This window comes from Seriola aureovittata, chromosome 24 (genome assembly GCF_021018895.1).
Source record: "Seriola aureovittata isolate HTS-2021-v1 ecotype China chromosome 24, ASM2101889v1, whole genome shotgun sequence".
In the NCBI taxonomy this organism is placed as follows: Eukaryota; Metazoa; Chordata; class Actinopteri; order Carangiformes; family Carangidae; genus Seriola; species Seriola aureovittata.
The window spans coordinates 3,179,018-3,196,544 of record NC_079387.1 but is presented as its reverse complement, the minus strand read 5'-3'; the positions used below and the strand labels follow the sequence as shown (position 1 = coordinate 3,196,544).

Sequence of the window (17,527 nt, the reverse complement as noted above, 5' to 3'; positions counted from 1 at the left end):
TCTTAGAAATATGAATATAAAATATACTCCATTCTTATACTTGTCAGTCTATTTTCTATTCTTTGTTTTCCTCTCTGCGCAAGCCCCCAGCAAAACCCAGAACCAATCAATTATTTATCTATATTCCTATGTCTGTAAGCTTTAACCAGTGATAGGGTCAAGGCTACCACAGCATCCAGCAGCCGAGGGCTATTTGGACTGGAAAGGCAAACACGTTTCTCCCACTGGATTACAGCATGATGCATGTGTCTTATTTCTAAGGCACACAACAAGCAGCAGCCACTGTCCAACCTAATAATAATAATAATAATAATAATGGTTATTTTCATTATAGGTTTGTCTATTAAATGATGAAAAATACTGCAAAATGCTAATTGCAATTTTCCAAACCCCAAAGCAATGTCTTCAAATTGCTTTTTTTTTCATCTCACCAATAATGAAAAACATAAAAAAAAAAAAAAGAACAGGAAAATGAAACAAGTAAATGTTAAATGAATGAAAATTTCAGGAATAATGACAATAACGAACTAAGCCTTTAAAATTATAAGTTGATGTTTTGTTTAAGAGCAATGGAGCAAGTTGTAAACACAACATTAGCATACTTTCACTTCAAAACGTTTTGGCAAGCACAGTAGCTGCTTATATGCTCTCCCCTTTAAGCGCCGGTTTAACTGGCACCAACTCCTGAGAGAAATATCTGGCTTTAGGTGCCAAACGCTCCATGCTCACAGGACAGTGGCTCACCTTGTCCACCTGTCTACTTGTAGTGTGCAGTGGCTTTAGCGAAGATCTTTTTTCACTGGAAACAGCCGCCCACTGCAGCTGGATACATAGTGAACCAGAACAAGTGAAGTTGCAGGCATTAGGACCAAAATGATGAGCTGAAAAACGCCGCACACCTGAGGCTGTACAGTCAGCTGATAATTCACATTACTAAGTCATTTAATCCATCGCTGATACAAAAATAAATCAGAGCAAAACTGGCACATTTCAGCTAATCAGACCTGAATGGTTCACCCCATCATCCACTATTGTCTCATCTTCATCTCACTAAACCATCATTGATATAATACATATATCTATTTCTATATAGAGGCCTGTATATCTCAGGCAAAGGGAATATTATGAAACGCTCTCCTCCAGATGTCTGATTTGTTGAGCAAACTGCTTCCCACCCTCTCCCACCTCCTTCAAACTTCTCTCTGGCTCTAATACGCACTCTGACACACGTTAATTGTTCTTTCAGACACATCTGTGCTCCCCACACCTCCTCCATCAAACGGAGCTAAAAATAATTACAGGCAGACCCAGATCTCACTCTCCAACTAATAACCCAGAATCCTCATCCACGTATCCACACAGCTCTTCCATCCCCGACTTGCTACACTGCTCTTTAGCGTTGTTAAGTGAGGCTTGTGACTGTTTATGGCCTTGTAAACACAGAATCAATAGGTGAGATTTACTCCTGCCATCATGAATCAGGAGTTACTCAGTGGATTTTGATTCTTTTTTTATTTCTCTCCATTTATCTGATTATCAAGACATCCCTGACTAGATTTGTATTTAAATAGACATCCCTTTTTCACTAAAGACAAACCTAGATGCAGTGGATCACAGTTTGCAATTGTTATTTTAACAAACCTCCCTCTCTTCACCCTCGCCTGCCTCGCACTCCTCCTCCATCCATCACCGGTGAGAGGCATTCGGTCCGGCAGAAAGTGCAGCGATCAATACCGATGCTTTATGCGTGATACGGGATACACCCCCAAGTAACAGTTCAAACGGCCCCCGGATCAATAAGCCCATCATAACATGAGATTCCATGACCATCATCCACTGAGAGGCCAGATACGGTGGCAAAGCTTCCATTTCACGCTGCTTGGAAAGATCTCTCATGAGGTCGAGTTTTTATGCTCGCTAAAAGCCACCACGACTCAGCTTCAACCGGTCTCGGGCTGGAGATATCATACAATATCAGCCATTAAGAAAAGATAATTAGATTCTGTCGGTGCATGTCATTTATCTTACTCTGAATCCAGATTGCGTGATGGTTCAGGAGGTGACACTGTCCTCAGCGCTGCTGAAACCTGCAGTATGCTCGGAACTGGACATAAGCCAATCCCCATTATTGACCCACAACATGTATCAGACATGCCTGTGCATATCAGATTTAAACCTCTCTGCTCAATCTACGGCTACAAAAATTGGCTTCTGCAATCTCAAAACAGATGGAGAAATCATAGACACTGAATGAACATTAAAAAAGAATTTGGACAGATGCAATTTGGACCACGCTTTAGTTTAATTATCTTAAAACAACAACGAGAGAGTAAGCAGACTTCACGGAAACCCATTGATTTTGTGACAGAGGCTGCATTCTGTGGAGCGGCCTTGATGAATGCCTCCCAGGCATACAGCTTTATCAGCAGCAAGTCTGGCATCATCTCCTCACAAAGGAAAACAGATTCTGCTGCTGTTACATCCCACTGTGATCACACTGCTTCTGTTTTTTCATTACAGACCACATCAAACCAGACCTTCCATATCATATTAACTACTTTACTTTGTTTTTGTTTTTTTTCCATATAATTTTTCTTTAAAAAAAGGCATTGGACTGTCCTATCCTATGTCCACCTGGTGTTCATCCAGTGATAATAGAATATTCAGTCTTTCTCTAAAAGAAAGAAAAAAAATACAAGGGACAAAATACAAAAAGTTGGGAAAGTAGCACATGCATGCTCCAGCGGTCTTGTGCTCTCACAACTCTTTATACAATCAACTAAATCACAAAGAAAAATGCTGCAACAATAACCACACGAAAAAAACACAGGCCAGGAAACGATGAGTTCTCGCCATCATTGAAGGGTTTTTAAAAAAGAAACAGGAAAATATACAAGCATTGTTATGTGAATGCCATCTGATCGCTGCATTGTAGTCTTAGGCTAAAGCATAGACCAATTTCACAACCACCACTGGCAGCCACTCATCTGCACAATGGAGAAGAAACAACTCCACTAAAGCTGACTCTTCTTAATATGCCACCAAAAAACCCTTTAGGCGGCAAATGTGAGAGGTGGTATGTTGACTCAGTTCATATGGGATCTGATCTGGAAATCCCAAATGACAGTGGCCAATGTTGACAGTCACACTGCAACCTGATCCTACCACCTAATCCGGACCAAATCCCTCAGGGTTCCTGTGAATGACTGTGTACCAGCGGGATGGAACACAAACACGTCCTCAGCCAAACCAAACACCGGAGAAACAAGCGTTTTGGCTTCACCCTCACATATTGCCTCAGCTGCCTTGTGAGAATAGAGAACCTAATTAATTGTACTGTATCCTTAATCCACTTGAAGATAATATTTCGGGAATGTGAAATCATCAAACAGCTATAGAGTATCTCCGCTCCAGTGTGCCAAATCTGAGCTGGTGGTGGTCCAGACAAGAGGACCGGGTCGATAAAAGATGGTGAGAGCAGGGAAGCCATGCTGTGTGTTGCCTCGAACAGACACCGACTGTGCAGACAAACAGGTTTAAGCTTAAACTGCTGCACAATCATCCATAAAAATCCAAAAAGGTGCACAAGACGTTTCAGGTAGTTTGCATGTTTGTATTTAGAACTGAACTGGTTTTTTGGACTGAGAGGGCAGGATGACCCACAGGAACAATAAGAGTATTTATAGGCTATAATATTCATATTTGCACCATGCCAAAGAGGACTGCTGTACTTTAAAGTAAAGCTTGCAGGAAAAAAAGGCTAATCTGAGAGCATACAAGAGAGACAAACTAAATCTAATTAAGCAGCAACAGGAGCGGCCTCAAGTGTATTGCCTTGTTTTCATTTCCATTACAGCTGCTCCACTTGGTTGGGTATGCATTTCATGATTCCCTGCAGTATTAAAAAAGGATCCCCAACAAACCATTTTATGCTATCATAGAATACACTTTGTCTTGATACCAGCTCCCACTCACCTCTCTGCTTCTTGCTTCTCGGCCCACTCACACCTTCCCGAACATTCCTCAAAGCTTTCCGTGCATCAAGCAGCTCCCGCCGCAACATGGCTCTCGTCTTCCCTTTGTATGGTCCTTTAAATAAACGACTAGATGGCTACTTCTGCCCAAAAGAACTTATCTGAGTCTTCCTCAAGACACGCCACTAAAAAGAGGGAACCTCCTCAAAACGACTCCGACAGGCCTACTTCTCCCAGTTTCATCTTCTCTCCCTATGATTTCTTTAAAATGGCTTCTTCTGCAGCATGAAATGAGGCACTGCTCAAGCAGTGATGAGCTGTCTTAAGATGGCTGCTAGACCTTAAAACTTTATCTTCCTCAGCCCATGTCTCTCTTTCTTGCCCTCTCCCTGTCTTCCCCCAGTCCTCCCTTACTTTGACTGCCAACTTCAGCAGTCTATTTCGAGCCCTGCATAGTACGACCCCTCCAGTCGTACTGTACTTTCCTTTTGCACCCCCTTTCAGAGAGCCTGCCCACCCCCCACCCCCCCAGTTGTAGCCAGAGATTAAACACACTGCCACAGAGAAACTGAACGACCTCTGCCGTCCTCTGTGGATCCCTCTGCTTGTATTAAAGGGAGTTTTGAAACTCTAGCACAAGGTTGACATGCTGTCGGACACCACTAATGATATGCTACGACTGTACACACAATACGGGACAATGAGACAGTTACAGATGGATCTATTTCACACAGCTGAGCGCTCATACACCTTGGAGCTGGAGGGGAAAATCACACTGTAGCCTTGCAGGTGTTAAAAATAAAGTTCAGACTGTGTGACTGAGTTCATTCATGTATCTGATGCTTTGACCGTGTGGAATTCACCTGAATGTGAATGCGATTACAGATCATCGTGGCATCAAAAGCTGACCACAGTCTGGCTGCAAGTGTTACTGGAGCTGTACAGTAGTGTGGACCTTCTCCGTCAGCCTGTCACTCTGCTTTATAGATGTCTCTCAGGTGATGTAATGGACCCTCTGGCATTCACCATGGGGGGTGGGGGGGTGTCGATGCTGCTGAAAACTACATCTCTCACAAATGAGTGTATCTAAACAGCTGTTTTCATAAGGAATGGTTGATCTCGGTGCTGTAACTAACTGACCTACAGTAATGATTTGTCATCTGATTGATCTGGTGTACGGAAAATCAACTTGTTAGTTTGCTAACGGCAACAATTAGCCCCTAACATATGATTAGCTTACGAGCTAATGTAAAGTTTCAAACATTAGAATTATTACTTCATACCAACAGCTTGTTACTGTTACCTCTCCTCCTTCCTGGCTTCCATAACAAATGTCTAGACCAGAATAAACCAATGACTTCCTGCTTACTGCTGTACTTTCAACCTCTTTCTCACATCCATCCATCCTCAACAACTTTCATAACATATGACAGATTTGATGAAACTATGTCTACCTGCAGGATGAATACCATGGTTAATAATAAAGTTATTTAATAAGGTAATGGGTTTTTTGAAAGCTGAAAAAACTGTAGCAGAATTTTTTTTACCATGTTGCAGCCCCACAGATTTATCTTGCGAGCCCTTAGGGGTCCTGAGCCTTGGGAAGCCAAGGGTTAAAGGTGCAACAAAGACCTTTTCAAATGTTATCTTATGACGCCTTGAAGGTTCATGCTCCTGCGTCACAGTACGACAATGATCTCCTGATGACTGTACACGTAGCTTAAAATACCACAGGTGACTGATGTGCTGCTTCTCCAGAGCTTCCACCAAAACTGCTCAGCCTTCAGATGCCTGACAGCATGTTAATCAAAAGCTATATGTCAGAGGGTGATATCAATAAAGTTGTGACACTGCACTACTCTGGTTTCTAGTTGTGATATCACAAAGTGACAGACCTGACTGTCTGACTCACTGAGCGATGCTCAAAAGCAGCCAGAACAGTCATTAAAGATAACCACACACACGTGCGCTGATACACACCAGACACCGACACAAATACACCAGTCACAGCCCCTCCCTCCCGTCTTAGCACACCCTCCTCGTCTCTCTTTCATCACACTGACCGTGATTGAGTGTGACAGCGCCGCGTCTTGACTGTGGTGATGCTATAATTATCTGTGATGTCTGCCGGTGCAATCGGAGAAGGGGGCCGGCGGCATCCACTAGAGCACGAGCCCTGTGGCCGGCACGACACATACCAGGCCATAAATAACCATGAGGAGAGAGAAAGCAGGGGAGTTGCAAGAGGGAGGCAGAGGTCAGAGAGATAGTCAGGTAGCTAAGACCCAGAAAATGGGTAAAAAAAAAAAAAAAAAATCTTACTTCGCTGACTTTCAGCTTGTGTTAGCTATTCTTGCAAATAGTAACACGAATCAAACTAAAGCTCGTCAAGAAACAAAGAGATTGGGCTGATTTCAAGTTTATTAAATCAAGTTCAAGTCGAGCCACAAGTCTTCATCAGATAATGATTATTTCCAGGTGTAAAAGCTGACAATTAAAAAGACACATCATTTCAATATTGTCCTTTCAGAGCCATATTAATGACTCTATACATTTCTGAGACCAAGTTCTGTCACTGCATTGGCTTGAGAGTTAAATATGTACAGTTTGCACCTATGTAAGGCCTGCTGTTGCTGTCTTATTTTTTTTTTTTATTGTTCCGTGATTTCACCAGGTCAGAACTCAAGTTTCAAAGTAAGTCAAGCAAGTCTCATACAAGTCTAACCATCTAGTTTACAGTTCTGGTCATGTGGAAAATAAAGTAATAAAGAGATTAGAAATATAAAAATGGACCAAAAGAAATGCATTCCATCTGTACTGTCCCTCAAAATCATAACTTCAACCACACTGAAATTAGCAGAGAGAGACAAAAGAAGAGACGGATGAAAAGAAAGAAGCAAAGAACAGAAATACGTGATGGGAACAGAGGTCAAAAGGTAGCAACTGACGCTGGATTGCTTTGAGAGGACAGAGAGGTGCTGAGTGATATGTCAGCTGGATCATACGTGCCAGCTCGTAGTGTTAGAGCTGGTGACATGTGAGCTTAACTGTCAACTTTCTTCACAGGCCAAGGCAACAAGACCACGATCAAATATACACGGCAGTACAATGATCTCACTGCAAACCATTCTACGCCAAGGAATCTGCCATTCAGACGGATGATGCAAACTGGTCAGGAGTATTTATACCAGCGAACGCCCAGTTTCATGCTGTAGTTTTATCACAGATCACAGCCAGATCTAGAACTCGTAAAAATAATTTCTGCTCATTAGACCCTTAAAGTAGAAAATCGAAAATCGTTTGAATCAAATGACTGTAACAGAATTCAACATGAATTGTGCGCGACTTGCTTGAATGTCATTGATTTTATCATGTAACTAGTTAAAAGGTCATTTTTTTTGTCCGATGCTACATGAAAATAGGCCGATATGTGACATACAGGGCTCTGATATATGCTTCTAATAGTCAGTTACTGAGGCATGAGAGCTGAGTTTAAAAAAAGCCACAGACGCCACACTGACAAATCCTTATCTCCTCAAGACAGAGGTGACAAGACAAACTGGGAAATGATAGACAAGCCATTCAAATCCATCACTGTGCAAGACACTGAGAGCAAATCCATACATGTTAGACACACACTTTCACACTGCTCTTCAGCTGTGGGCACAGTTACTGAGTGTAAGAGAGAAGTAAGTGACACATGATAAAGATGACGTGGAAGATGGAACTGCTCAAAAAGATCATTAACATCTTGCATACTTTGCTGTGTGAATTTATGCTGACAGAAGGGCCACCCGGAGCGACACTGTCCCACCATAGTGTTCTAACTTTGGAGATGTTACGGAGACACAACAACAGCAATAGGTACGTTTGAGCTTCCAAAAGTTTACTTCTGCAAAGAGTCTTTTAGGAAGTTTCATCCAAAGTGAAACCTACGCAAACAGACTTGAAAGCACCAAACAATAACTTAGAAATCTGCATAATATTGATTCAAATCAAAATCATAATATTCATGAGAGAATAAACTTGTGCTCCATCTGTTAGAGGTCTCTGTCAAAGTGACCATTTTCAGTATGAGCGAGTTTCACTTTTGCCGTTTCTGGAAATGTTCCACACTCATTTGCCTGCAGAACAATCTACACAATGAGGACTTCAAACCGTGGAATAAAAACCAGTCTTATGTTGACATTATTGCCATTGTGAGCCTGGGCCAGTACCCGAGCCTCAAATCTCACCTCTGAGTCTCTATTTAAATCCACCAGCTAATTTTAATCATTTCAAAGTGCTGCTCTCCCGACGTGGAAGACGTGGTTACTGTCTGATGATCAAAACACAGTCTTTGATCTACGACTGTTTTGTCTTGGTGAGCTTTTGGGATAATGAGATTAAATATTAATTAGAATGGAAAGTGTTGAGAAATGGGAAGAGGAAATGCATGATTAGTGGAAGTAAGTGACTGGTCCATTTGAGGACCATTAATCTATTACCAGACAAAAACCGTTTTAAAAGAAAATATGACGAAAGCTTAAAAATCCAATGTCATGATTTAGGATTTCCTGTTAAAGAAAGTTTCAATTGCTTGCGATTACCTTCACCAAGGTCCATAATGGCCAAGACAGCACTGCAGCTTGCCTCTCCCAGCTCATTGGTCGCCACACAGGTATACAAGCCAGCGTCGCTTGTGCGGCAGTCCCGTATCCACAGTCCCCCTGAGTCCTGGGCCTCTGACGGAGGAAGAAGCTCCTCGTTGTGGTACCAGGTCAGCGAAGGTTTTGGAAATCCTGCCAGCGACACCCTCAGTCGGATATCACAGCCTGTTCCTACAGCTGCCTTGCGGAGTTTCCGGGTGAAAACTGGTGGCGTGGGTTCCTGCGTTGCGGCCCCGGCGTCTGGAACAACATGGACCTTGGTGACTTTGGGCCTCTTGGAAGGGATGTTGAGACTGGGACTGGATCCAGGGCCGTCTGCCATCTTGATTTCTTTCACACTTCTTTACGCAGACTGCACTTTTTATCTGGTAATTGATTAGGGTGTCAAGATGAGCTGCAGTTATTGAAGGCCTCTTCTGAAAGGCTCCATCAGTTCAGATATCTCTGGGCTCACAGGGAGTATGGAGGCTGTTGGACCTGGGCTGTTGTACTGGGGACTGTAACAATCAGAGTACATCAATCAGAATGACATCAACATTATCTTTAGACATTTTGAACTTTGACTACAGACAACGTTTCCTAATGAATGTGCTCATCACGGGGATAAAAAGACATCATCATGATCCTTTGTGAAAATGGGTTAAAAAACCTGTATTTACATTTTTATGACAAGCAACCTCTTGCAGTAATGCGAACAGTGTCTTTCTCTCCATAGAAATGACAGCACTGGTTCAGAAAACAAGGCGGTACTCAACCTACTTTGCATGTCAAAGTCTACTGAAGTGCTACTCAGCCTGTGAAACAGTTGCATAATGTGTTCCGCTGCTCTTGAGGAGCGTCGTCAACTCTGAGAAAATTACTCAAGTGACAGCAAAGGTATCATAGCTTTGGCCTGTATAGTACATTTTTAAAACAAATCCTGAGTTATAACTGGGGAAGATATCGCTGCATCTCTTGACAATCCCCATTTTTTTTTGCAAGTCTCTTAAAATGTATGAAAGGTTCTGAATCACTGGAGTACTCTTAGATATGACATAACTCCTCTCTTATACTCTGGCTGTGTCTGTCACAGCTAATACGCCAAAAGCAAAGAAGTCCAGTCCTGACACCTCCACCCATTATAATGAATGTCAAGAAGCTACTGGTGTGTAGTTTATACTGAAAACAATGGCCAAGGGTTTTTCTTTTTTTTTTAAGTCTTAAGTGGGAGGTTGGTAGGAAGGCTCTTGGAAGGACTTTGACACCACAGACCGGAATTTGTTTCCCCTCTGCACCCCCCTATTCAACATTGGGAACCTTTCCCTAATAGTAACCAAGTGGTTATTGCCGGCTGAACTTAAAAAAAGGTCAGACTGTTGTGTCTGTGTTTACTGTTTTTTTTTGTTTTGTTTTGTTTAGGTTTTTAGGACTTCCTGCTATTTTTCTACTTTATTTCAAGTCATATTTAGAAAATAAATCTAATCACTATTCAAAATGGCAATAAATGGAAAACCATAATTACTAATCAACGAATGGACGTCAGCATTTGGATTTGCTTCCTCTGCTAATTCATGACATTCCACTAATATGCTGATCCAAAGAGTTGCATAAAAATAGACTTTACCCGATAATAGGAAGAAATGCACCTTACCTCACTTTTGCCATTAAAGCCGAAAGGAATCCCTTTGGACATCCCCGCAAAGTCCAAGTTAAGGTAACAAGATCCATGGAGCAAAATATTTCATCTCAAATCATTTACGAAAGCCCGTGTCTCTGTGTCCTTTAGTGAGCATGGGCTGTAGGTGTAAGTCCACCCTAGATCATGTAGCATTAGCAGCCACTGCCATGGTCCCTTTCAACAGCTTTAACCCCGCTGAAGAGTGGTGAGACAGGGAGACAGAGATCCTTTTTCCTAAATGTCAAACCACTCAGGCCTCCTGGTCTAGTGTGTTTTTCAGTAACTACCTTTGAGTACTATTTAAGAACACACATTTTTAACCTTTTTGTTTCCTAAGTACTTAAATCAGCTCATGTTATAGGTCTCCCCTCTCTCTCTCCAGTCTCCCACCACCTCACTGCTTCACCCCCCAAGTCCCTCAGGTTGCAAACGACAGCTGCACCACCGCCACAGATAGGTCACATTTCTTGAGCTGCCATGTATGACCTACACACACACACACACACACACACACACACACACACACACACACACACACACACACACAAACACACACACACACACACACACACACACACACACACACACACACACACACACACACACACACACACACACACACCAAAGCTCCCATACTAAAAGCTCTGTAGATAGTGTTATCAACCAAAGTGAGTGTGCGTGTGTGTGTTTATGTGCGACAGGCAGAGACAGCGTGCGTGTGACAGTTGGAGCGGCTATAAAAAGAAAGTCTAAGAATAAAGACAGGACTTAGTGATTCATACAATTGTAGGACAGTGATATAACAACACAACATAATGTAACTGGTTGGAACAATTACAGTAGACACAATAGAATTTCACGTTTAATACGTTTATTCATACGTGTTATTCTCCCCCACTTATTTCTTCATAAATCCTTATTGTTTATTTTTTTGGTTACATAAATCTACATGATATTTGGCCTTCAAAAACAAAACCTTTTCTTCATCTCTCCTTTGTATGACTGAGGTTTCAGCCACTTATGGGCTTTTTAAATATGCAGCAATTTGTGAAACAGTTTTAAGATTTTATAAAATATAAGTTCACTGGCCTTTTTCATTTTTTTCATAGTTTATCTTCTTTAAATTACACAAATAAGGATGCTCCTAAGCAAAATATTCCCTCAATTGCAGCTCTTTTATATGTCATAAACACACTGCACTTGCACGAAAAATCAAGTAATTGTAGATGCATTAGTTATGAAGTTGTTATTCTGAGTTTCAGAGAAGTAATAGAGAATTTCCACTCTCATATCTTCCACAATCCCTGCATCTGGCCTGTTCAGTGCATCCTGGAGTCCTGCTCAGTCAGAGCTCACTCACTGGCTTTTAGTGGACAAAGTACTACAAAAATATTCAGCACAACCACAAACTACTGAGTCAGAACTTACTAACTGGAAAAGTAATGACTACCAATATTTTCTCTGTCTCGAGTGAGGCAGGTTTGAAATGCTGGATAGGCAACTGTGGCCCCTAAAAAAATGTAAATCAATAACAGACTTTGCCAGGACGGAGCAACTTCTCCATCCTGTGCTGGTTGCTATTAGTCAATACCCTTAGGAGGTTGGCAGATGGGGGTGGGGGAAAAAATGGCAGGTATCAGCAACTCTCTAAGGATCTCTGCTTCACCTTCACAGCACCAGACCACTTTATATAAAACACAATCAAGGATTTGATATTATCTCAGCAGAGAGAACAAAATCATGTAAAAGTGGATGTTTTGGATTTTTTTTTTTTCATCTTATGTTTTCTTTTCTTTCCAAAGCTGCAGTGTCTCTCCTGTTGAAAGTCTTTTATATTTATATTAAAAAAGAAAAAAGTAACTTATCCGCAAAATCATCCTGAAGTCCTTTAAAACGCACCATCCCCATATCAACCGTCATATTTTCTAACTATTGAATCAACAATTTCTTTCAGTCAGTTCAGCTTGCACTGTCTTTTTCTCTTTACTGAGAGTGTTGACAGAGAGAAACTTATGATGCCGGAGAGTTGCTGTCCCGTCAAATCTGCGACTTGATACCAAGACGTAACTGGACTGAATGAAGGTCAAGAGTTCAGACTGAGCCAAGGCTGAGTCCAAAAAGGCTTCAGTTCAAGTCAAGACCAACATCAGTTACATCAGTCAAACATAATACTTGAGAGTAACCCACAGTGTAAATAAGGTTTACATGAGCAATATGATTACATACACAATAGTCTTACCTGAAGATATCTGTCCCAGCAGCAGGATATGCAGTATGTCACATGATGTAATATTTTTATTTATATATATATATATATATATTTTTTTTTTTTTCTGTGCAGAAATGTTGAATGTTAGCCTTCACTTTAACACTGTGTTCAACTCTGTGACTCAGTGTGGAAATATTCTCCCTCTGTCTTTATATCTTTATACTCATTTCAATCCAGAAAGCTTTTTTGTTGTTGTTGTTTCTTATATAAATCTTAGAGATTATTTATTCATATACAGTACTATGAAATGTTGATACGCAGCCCAATTATGCTTCTAGAAGTAGTATTTAACTTGTGTACAAAACTAAATGTTAAAGGTGCAGCTCACCCAGACTCTAACTCAGCAGATGGTTATGGTTATATTTGCCCAAGTTGTAAGACACAACCGGCAACAGGTGGCATTACAGGTGAGATGAATAAACCAGACCCCTTATCAAGACCAAATTATCTCTGTGAATGCTCCGTGGCAAATGAAACTGTGCGATTCATTTCTCAGATAGCACGCATTAAGTTGTCAGAACTCAGGAGACAAATTGTTCAGTACAAACCAACACCCAGAGACATGTGAACACGCTCGAAAAACAAACACTGTCACATACCTGCAGGTGGTGAGGAGATGGGGATCATCAGCTCTCTTGTACGTTTCTACCCTTTGGTGTTGAATTTATGGGCGCCGGGCTGGGAAAAAACAGCACACAGAGATAATGAGGCGTTTACCCTAGCTGAAGGTGGTCCAGTGGTGAGAGAAGTAATCTTATCTTTTATCTAAAAACAGCAGAACCAATATGTAGAAATGCTTCAATACAAGTAAAGACTCAGAATTAAGTATCAAAAGCAAAAGCCGTCATTATCCAGTGCTGGCATGCTGTCATTTAACCATTATTACTGATGCATGAAAGATGTATTTTAATGATTTATCTGGTTGAGATGGAGCTAATTTGAATCACTTCATATATACTGTTGGGTAATTTAATCCATAACAACGCATCATGTCTTGTAAACTCTGGTTTTGTATGCAAGACGTTAATGTGAAAGGTAGTAACTGGAGCCGGCAGATAAATCTAGTGGAGTAAAAATGACAATATTCCCTCCTGAAATGAAGTGGAGTAGAATTATAAAGTTAATTAACATGGGAATATTCAAGTAAAGCACAAGTACATTCACTCAGGTACTGCAGTTAAAACCTGCTGTCAACAAATTCCATGAAACAAACTAAACAAGCAATGAATTGATTCAATATCGTCTATGCAGCCGAAGCCAGATATACTGTATCTCATTACCCTGTGTTCGATTGTTGCCCCAAAACAATTGAAAACACACCAGTGAACCACATTTTTGCAACAAGCCTTAAAAAAAAAGGGGGTAAAAAAAAAAAAAGGTGTGCAACTTTCCATCATTGGTCACGGGCTATAAACCCAAATTGCTTCTCAGATGCATTAAAAGAAACAGAATCACTCACTGGGGTTTCTAAACAGGTAAAAATAAAATAAAAAACTGGAAAATTTAATTTGTTCTTCCCATTGTAATACAGACTCATTTTCTCAGTCTTGTGACACAGAGCAAACACTAAAAATCCTCAAGCGACAGACAATATTTGCCAATTATTGCAAATATTAAAGATGTTTAATTGCAAGTAACGATACCAATATTGAGGTATGATAAATTCTGTCTTATATGCACAGTTCAGTCTGGGTACCCCAGGGCTGTTTACTGTTTCAACACCTTCCTAACTCCTAGGCTGTGTGTGCATATGAAAAAAAAATGAAAAAAGAAACTGTATAAAAAGCTGCTGTCTGTTGTGCAGTCATCCACAACTGACAAGATGTTTTCTACAAGAGCAAAAATCGTCACCTGTGAGTATGGAACTTGTTCTGTTGTCTTTAACTGAGAGGGTAACTGTAGAAATGGGAGCAAATTATGTTACATGTCTTCATTTAAGATCAATTATACCTTTAATTGTTTCATTGTTCTTTTAGTCCTGGCTGCAGCTTGGTGTTGGTCATCTGAAGGTAAATTATAACAATTTCTGATTTCTTTTCTTCTGATTTCCTTACCTATTGTTTGGTTTTACTTTTTTGGTTTTGTAATGTCATGATTTTAATTTTTTATCTTGTCCTCTTTTTTGTTCTGTAAACTACCATTAAAATACTGTTTAAGAACGATGCCCTAATCTTTGAGTAACCCTGTATTTTGTTTAGCTGAAGAATTCCTCTACGATGTGGCATGTCCTGGTGTAAATGGAGAGCTGAAATGCCGTATGTATTCTATTATTATTATTATTAGTACTTCTTTAACATCATATAAAATGCATTTACTCTCACCACCTTCAGGACCTTTAGATCTTCCCTCTCCTACTAGCACCAAATGACTATTTTGCTGTATAATTCCTTGTTTTGCGTATGTTCAGCTGAAGGACATGGAATTGTACTGGTGGCAATGGATTATGGTGTGAAAAGCTCCGCCAACTGTGATGCCAGAGACCAGCCTGCCACGGTCTCAGAGAAGGACTGCATGCATACAGCGATGGCTGGATGGGCCAAGCAACTGTAAGATTGGTTTTCTATTTTGTTTTACATTATTATAGTGTTTCAGTTTGTAGACTGAGCAAATAGGAATAGGGATATTTAAAGTTACAGTTTCAGGTTTTAACGAGCAACATTATCAGTAAGATGCTTCCTACAGATTTTACATGCATTACTAAAGGTTAAACCAGTTGTGAAACTTTCTGGCTTGTGACCCCTTACAAAAAAAGCAGGGTCTTGTAATGTTTCAGACTTCTATGTCGTTTGCAGTGCCAATATTTCAGAAAAAAAAGCTATCATTAGAGAACAGTCCAAATAATTTATACAAATGTCTTCTTTCCTGCGCCATTAATCACCTCATGACCCCTCGGATTTATCTTCTGACCCTTTGGAGGGTTTGACCCCTTAGTTTGGGAACCACTGGACTAAATAACCTAACTGAAAATACAGTAGTTAAAAAGTAGCTCCACTTCAACTGGCTACAACAGTAAAATGCTACTTAAACTTTAATGAAACAGTACGAACAACCTAAAAATGTCATGTGATAACACATCAGTCACAGAGCCATTTTTCTGGAGAACGAGTACTTTAACTTTTAATACTTAAAGTGCTTTTCACTATATATACTTAAAATACTTCTGTACTTTTATTTAGATAGAATTTCAGATACGGGACAAATACCTGTATTTCTACATTGTTGTATAGGTACTTTTACCTTGTACTTTTTGGTCATTCCCTGTAATTTGAATTGCAAAATCTTGCTCTGCTTAGATGAATGCTGCTTCTATTCAGTTCAAATGTCTAACTGTCTGTGTGAAGATATCCTCTTGTGCATAAAATAACCTTGAACGTTGTAACATTTCTCCAGCTGTGACTCTAAGGAACACTGCCTACTGCCCAAGCTCAATGAGAAGATGTTTGTGTGCGATTACTCACCGGATAACTTCCTTCAAGTTACCTACAGGTGTAACAAGATCACCGGTGAGTATTTTTAAGTACTTGCTGGTTGACAGTGAAAATGTTGAGATGATTTTTAAGATTTCAAGGTAAAATCTCACTTTATCTTTATCTGATATTTTGACAGATGTGGACACTGCCATTATATGTGAAGGAGAAAGTGCGGCTATTCAGTGTGGTAAGATTGCGTCGATAATAATTTCTGCATGGAAATATTTGGATATTAAAAAAGGATCACACATCTCTCTATGATATTCTTTCAAAACATATTCATACTCATCTTCCTTTAATCCAGACTTCGCTTTTTGAATGTTGGCATATAGGTATTTAATTCTAATAAGATTTGTATTTATTTATTTTGACGGGTTTATCAAGCAAGCTGCAAGCTGCATTCATTGTTAATGAAATAAACTTTGTCTGTACCATCCTTAGAGGAGGGAGCCCTGCATATAATGAGTTCCAATTTTGGACGTCTTGATGCGAACACCTGCAGCGAAACCCCTTCAAAAAAGACCTTCTGTACAAGTGCTGTGGCTCATCAGAGAGTGAAAGCATTGTGTGTATTGGACCAAAAGACAAACTAAATATTTTTTCTGAATTCTTGTTTTTCTTGAATATATTTTCATATATGTAACTAATTCATGTCCTGGTTTGTTTTTTCCATTAATAATCGTTGCCTTTCTTTAACATGTATCGCCAGGTGTAATGGAAAAGAAGAGTGCAACCTCACAGCCAGTGCTGAACATCTGGGAGAACCTACTTTCTGCGATGATAATCCCTTGTATCTCTCTGTGGATTACATTTGTTATTGATCGGTAAGTGTAACAAAAGATATGTGCTGTGCATGATTTAAGAAACAGCTAAACCATTTCACACGTCATGCTGTTTTCTTGTCATTTCTAGGAGATTTACCTCTGACATCCATGTCCCAGAGAGGAGAGGCAGCTCTTCATCATGGGTTTCATCCCATTCTGTGGCAGAAATCACAAATCAAACATAATGTGATTGGATTAATCAAATTAAAGCAGTGCAAATAATGATTGTGTTTTTGTCTTTTTTTTTGAGAATATCACATCTTAACTTAGCACTTTAAAATGATATATGAACACATCCTATGATGCCAAATATGAGTTTTTCCAAACAATTCAGTTATTCATGCCGTTTTCTCCAATTTTTGAAAAAGCTTGAATTCAGATATGCGTACGGCCACAGAATAGCACCTGCATTTCCTCCATCTTTAGTATGTTACTCTTTCTACATTCATAGGGGTTTCAAGATTTTTTTAAGCAAGAGTAAATGTGTAAATTCAACAACAAATGTAATGTCTATATAGTGTTCATCTGGTTATGTGTTTTATTAGCGCCCTCTACTGCTAGATACAGCACGGTACTCACACCAACCGTTAGGGCCAGCCTTAATTTTTCTTGCAAGATACCTACATCTTACGGAATTTAAACAGTTTCACAAAAACAAAGTCGTATTTTAAGCCTACGTGATTA

The 17,527-nt window shown here is 40.1% G+C and overlaps 2 protein-coding genes across 2 annotated transcripts in view; one reads left to right on the top strand and one right to left on the bottom strand.

The window, feature by feature from the left end:
• spega (striated muscle enriched protein kinase a) overlaps positions 1-17,527 on the bottom strand; it is a 51,243-nt gene that overhangs the window by 33,438 nt on the left and 278 nt on the right. Inside the window, exons 2-4 of the mRNA XM_056370359.1 lie at positions 16,941-16,999; positions 13,149-13,227; positions 8,564-9,120 (exon numbers count right to left, since the gene is read on the bottom strand). Coding sequence (XP_056226334.1) covers positions 8,564-8,945 — 382 coding nt within the window. The 5' untranslated portion in view covers positions 8,946-9,120; positions 13,149-13,227; positions 16,941-16,999. The remainder of the gene's footprint in view (positions 1-8,563; positions 9,121-13,148; positions 13,228-16,940; positions 17,000-17,527) is intronic.
• LOC130165261 (rhamnose-binding lectin-like) lies at positions 14,380-17,059 on the top strand. The gene is made up of 9 exons (XM_056370364.1): positions 14,380-14,402; positions 14,526-14,558; positions 14,748-14,804; positions 14,957-15,095; positions 15,940-16,052; positions 16,156-16,206; positions 16,461-16,584; positions 16,729-16,843; positions 16,932-17,059. Exons 4-8 carry the CDS (start codon positions 14,986-14,988, stop codon positions 16,838-16,840), a joined length of 510 nt encoding a protein of 169 aa, XP_056226339.1. The 5' UTR covers positions 14,380-14,402; positions 14,526-14,558; positions 14,748-14,804; positions 14,957-14,985; the 3' UTR covers positions 16,841-16,843; positions 16,932-17,059.

What these genes read in the sequence shown, in the direction of transcription:
- LOC130165261 (XM_056370364.1), top strand. Translation starts at nt 14,986, where the DNA reads ATGGATTATGGTGTGAAAAGCTCCGCCAACTGTGATGCCAGAGACCAG. An exon ending in GCTGGATGGGCCAAGCAACT is followed by an intron (nt 15,096 to 15,939) that starts GTAAGATTGGTT and finishes ACATTTCTCCAG; the next exon opens with CTGTGACTCTAAGGAACACT. An exon ending in CAGGTGTAACAAGATCACCG is followed by an intron (nt 16,053 to 16,155) that starts GTGAGTATTTTT and finishes ATATTTTGACAG; the next exon opens with ATGTGGACACTGCCATTATA.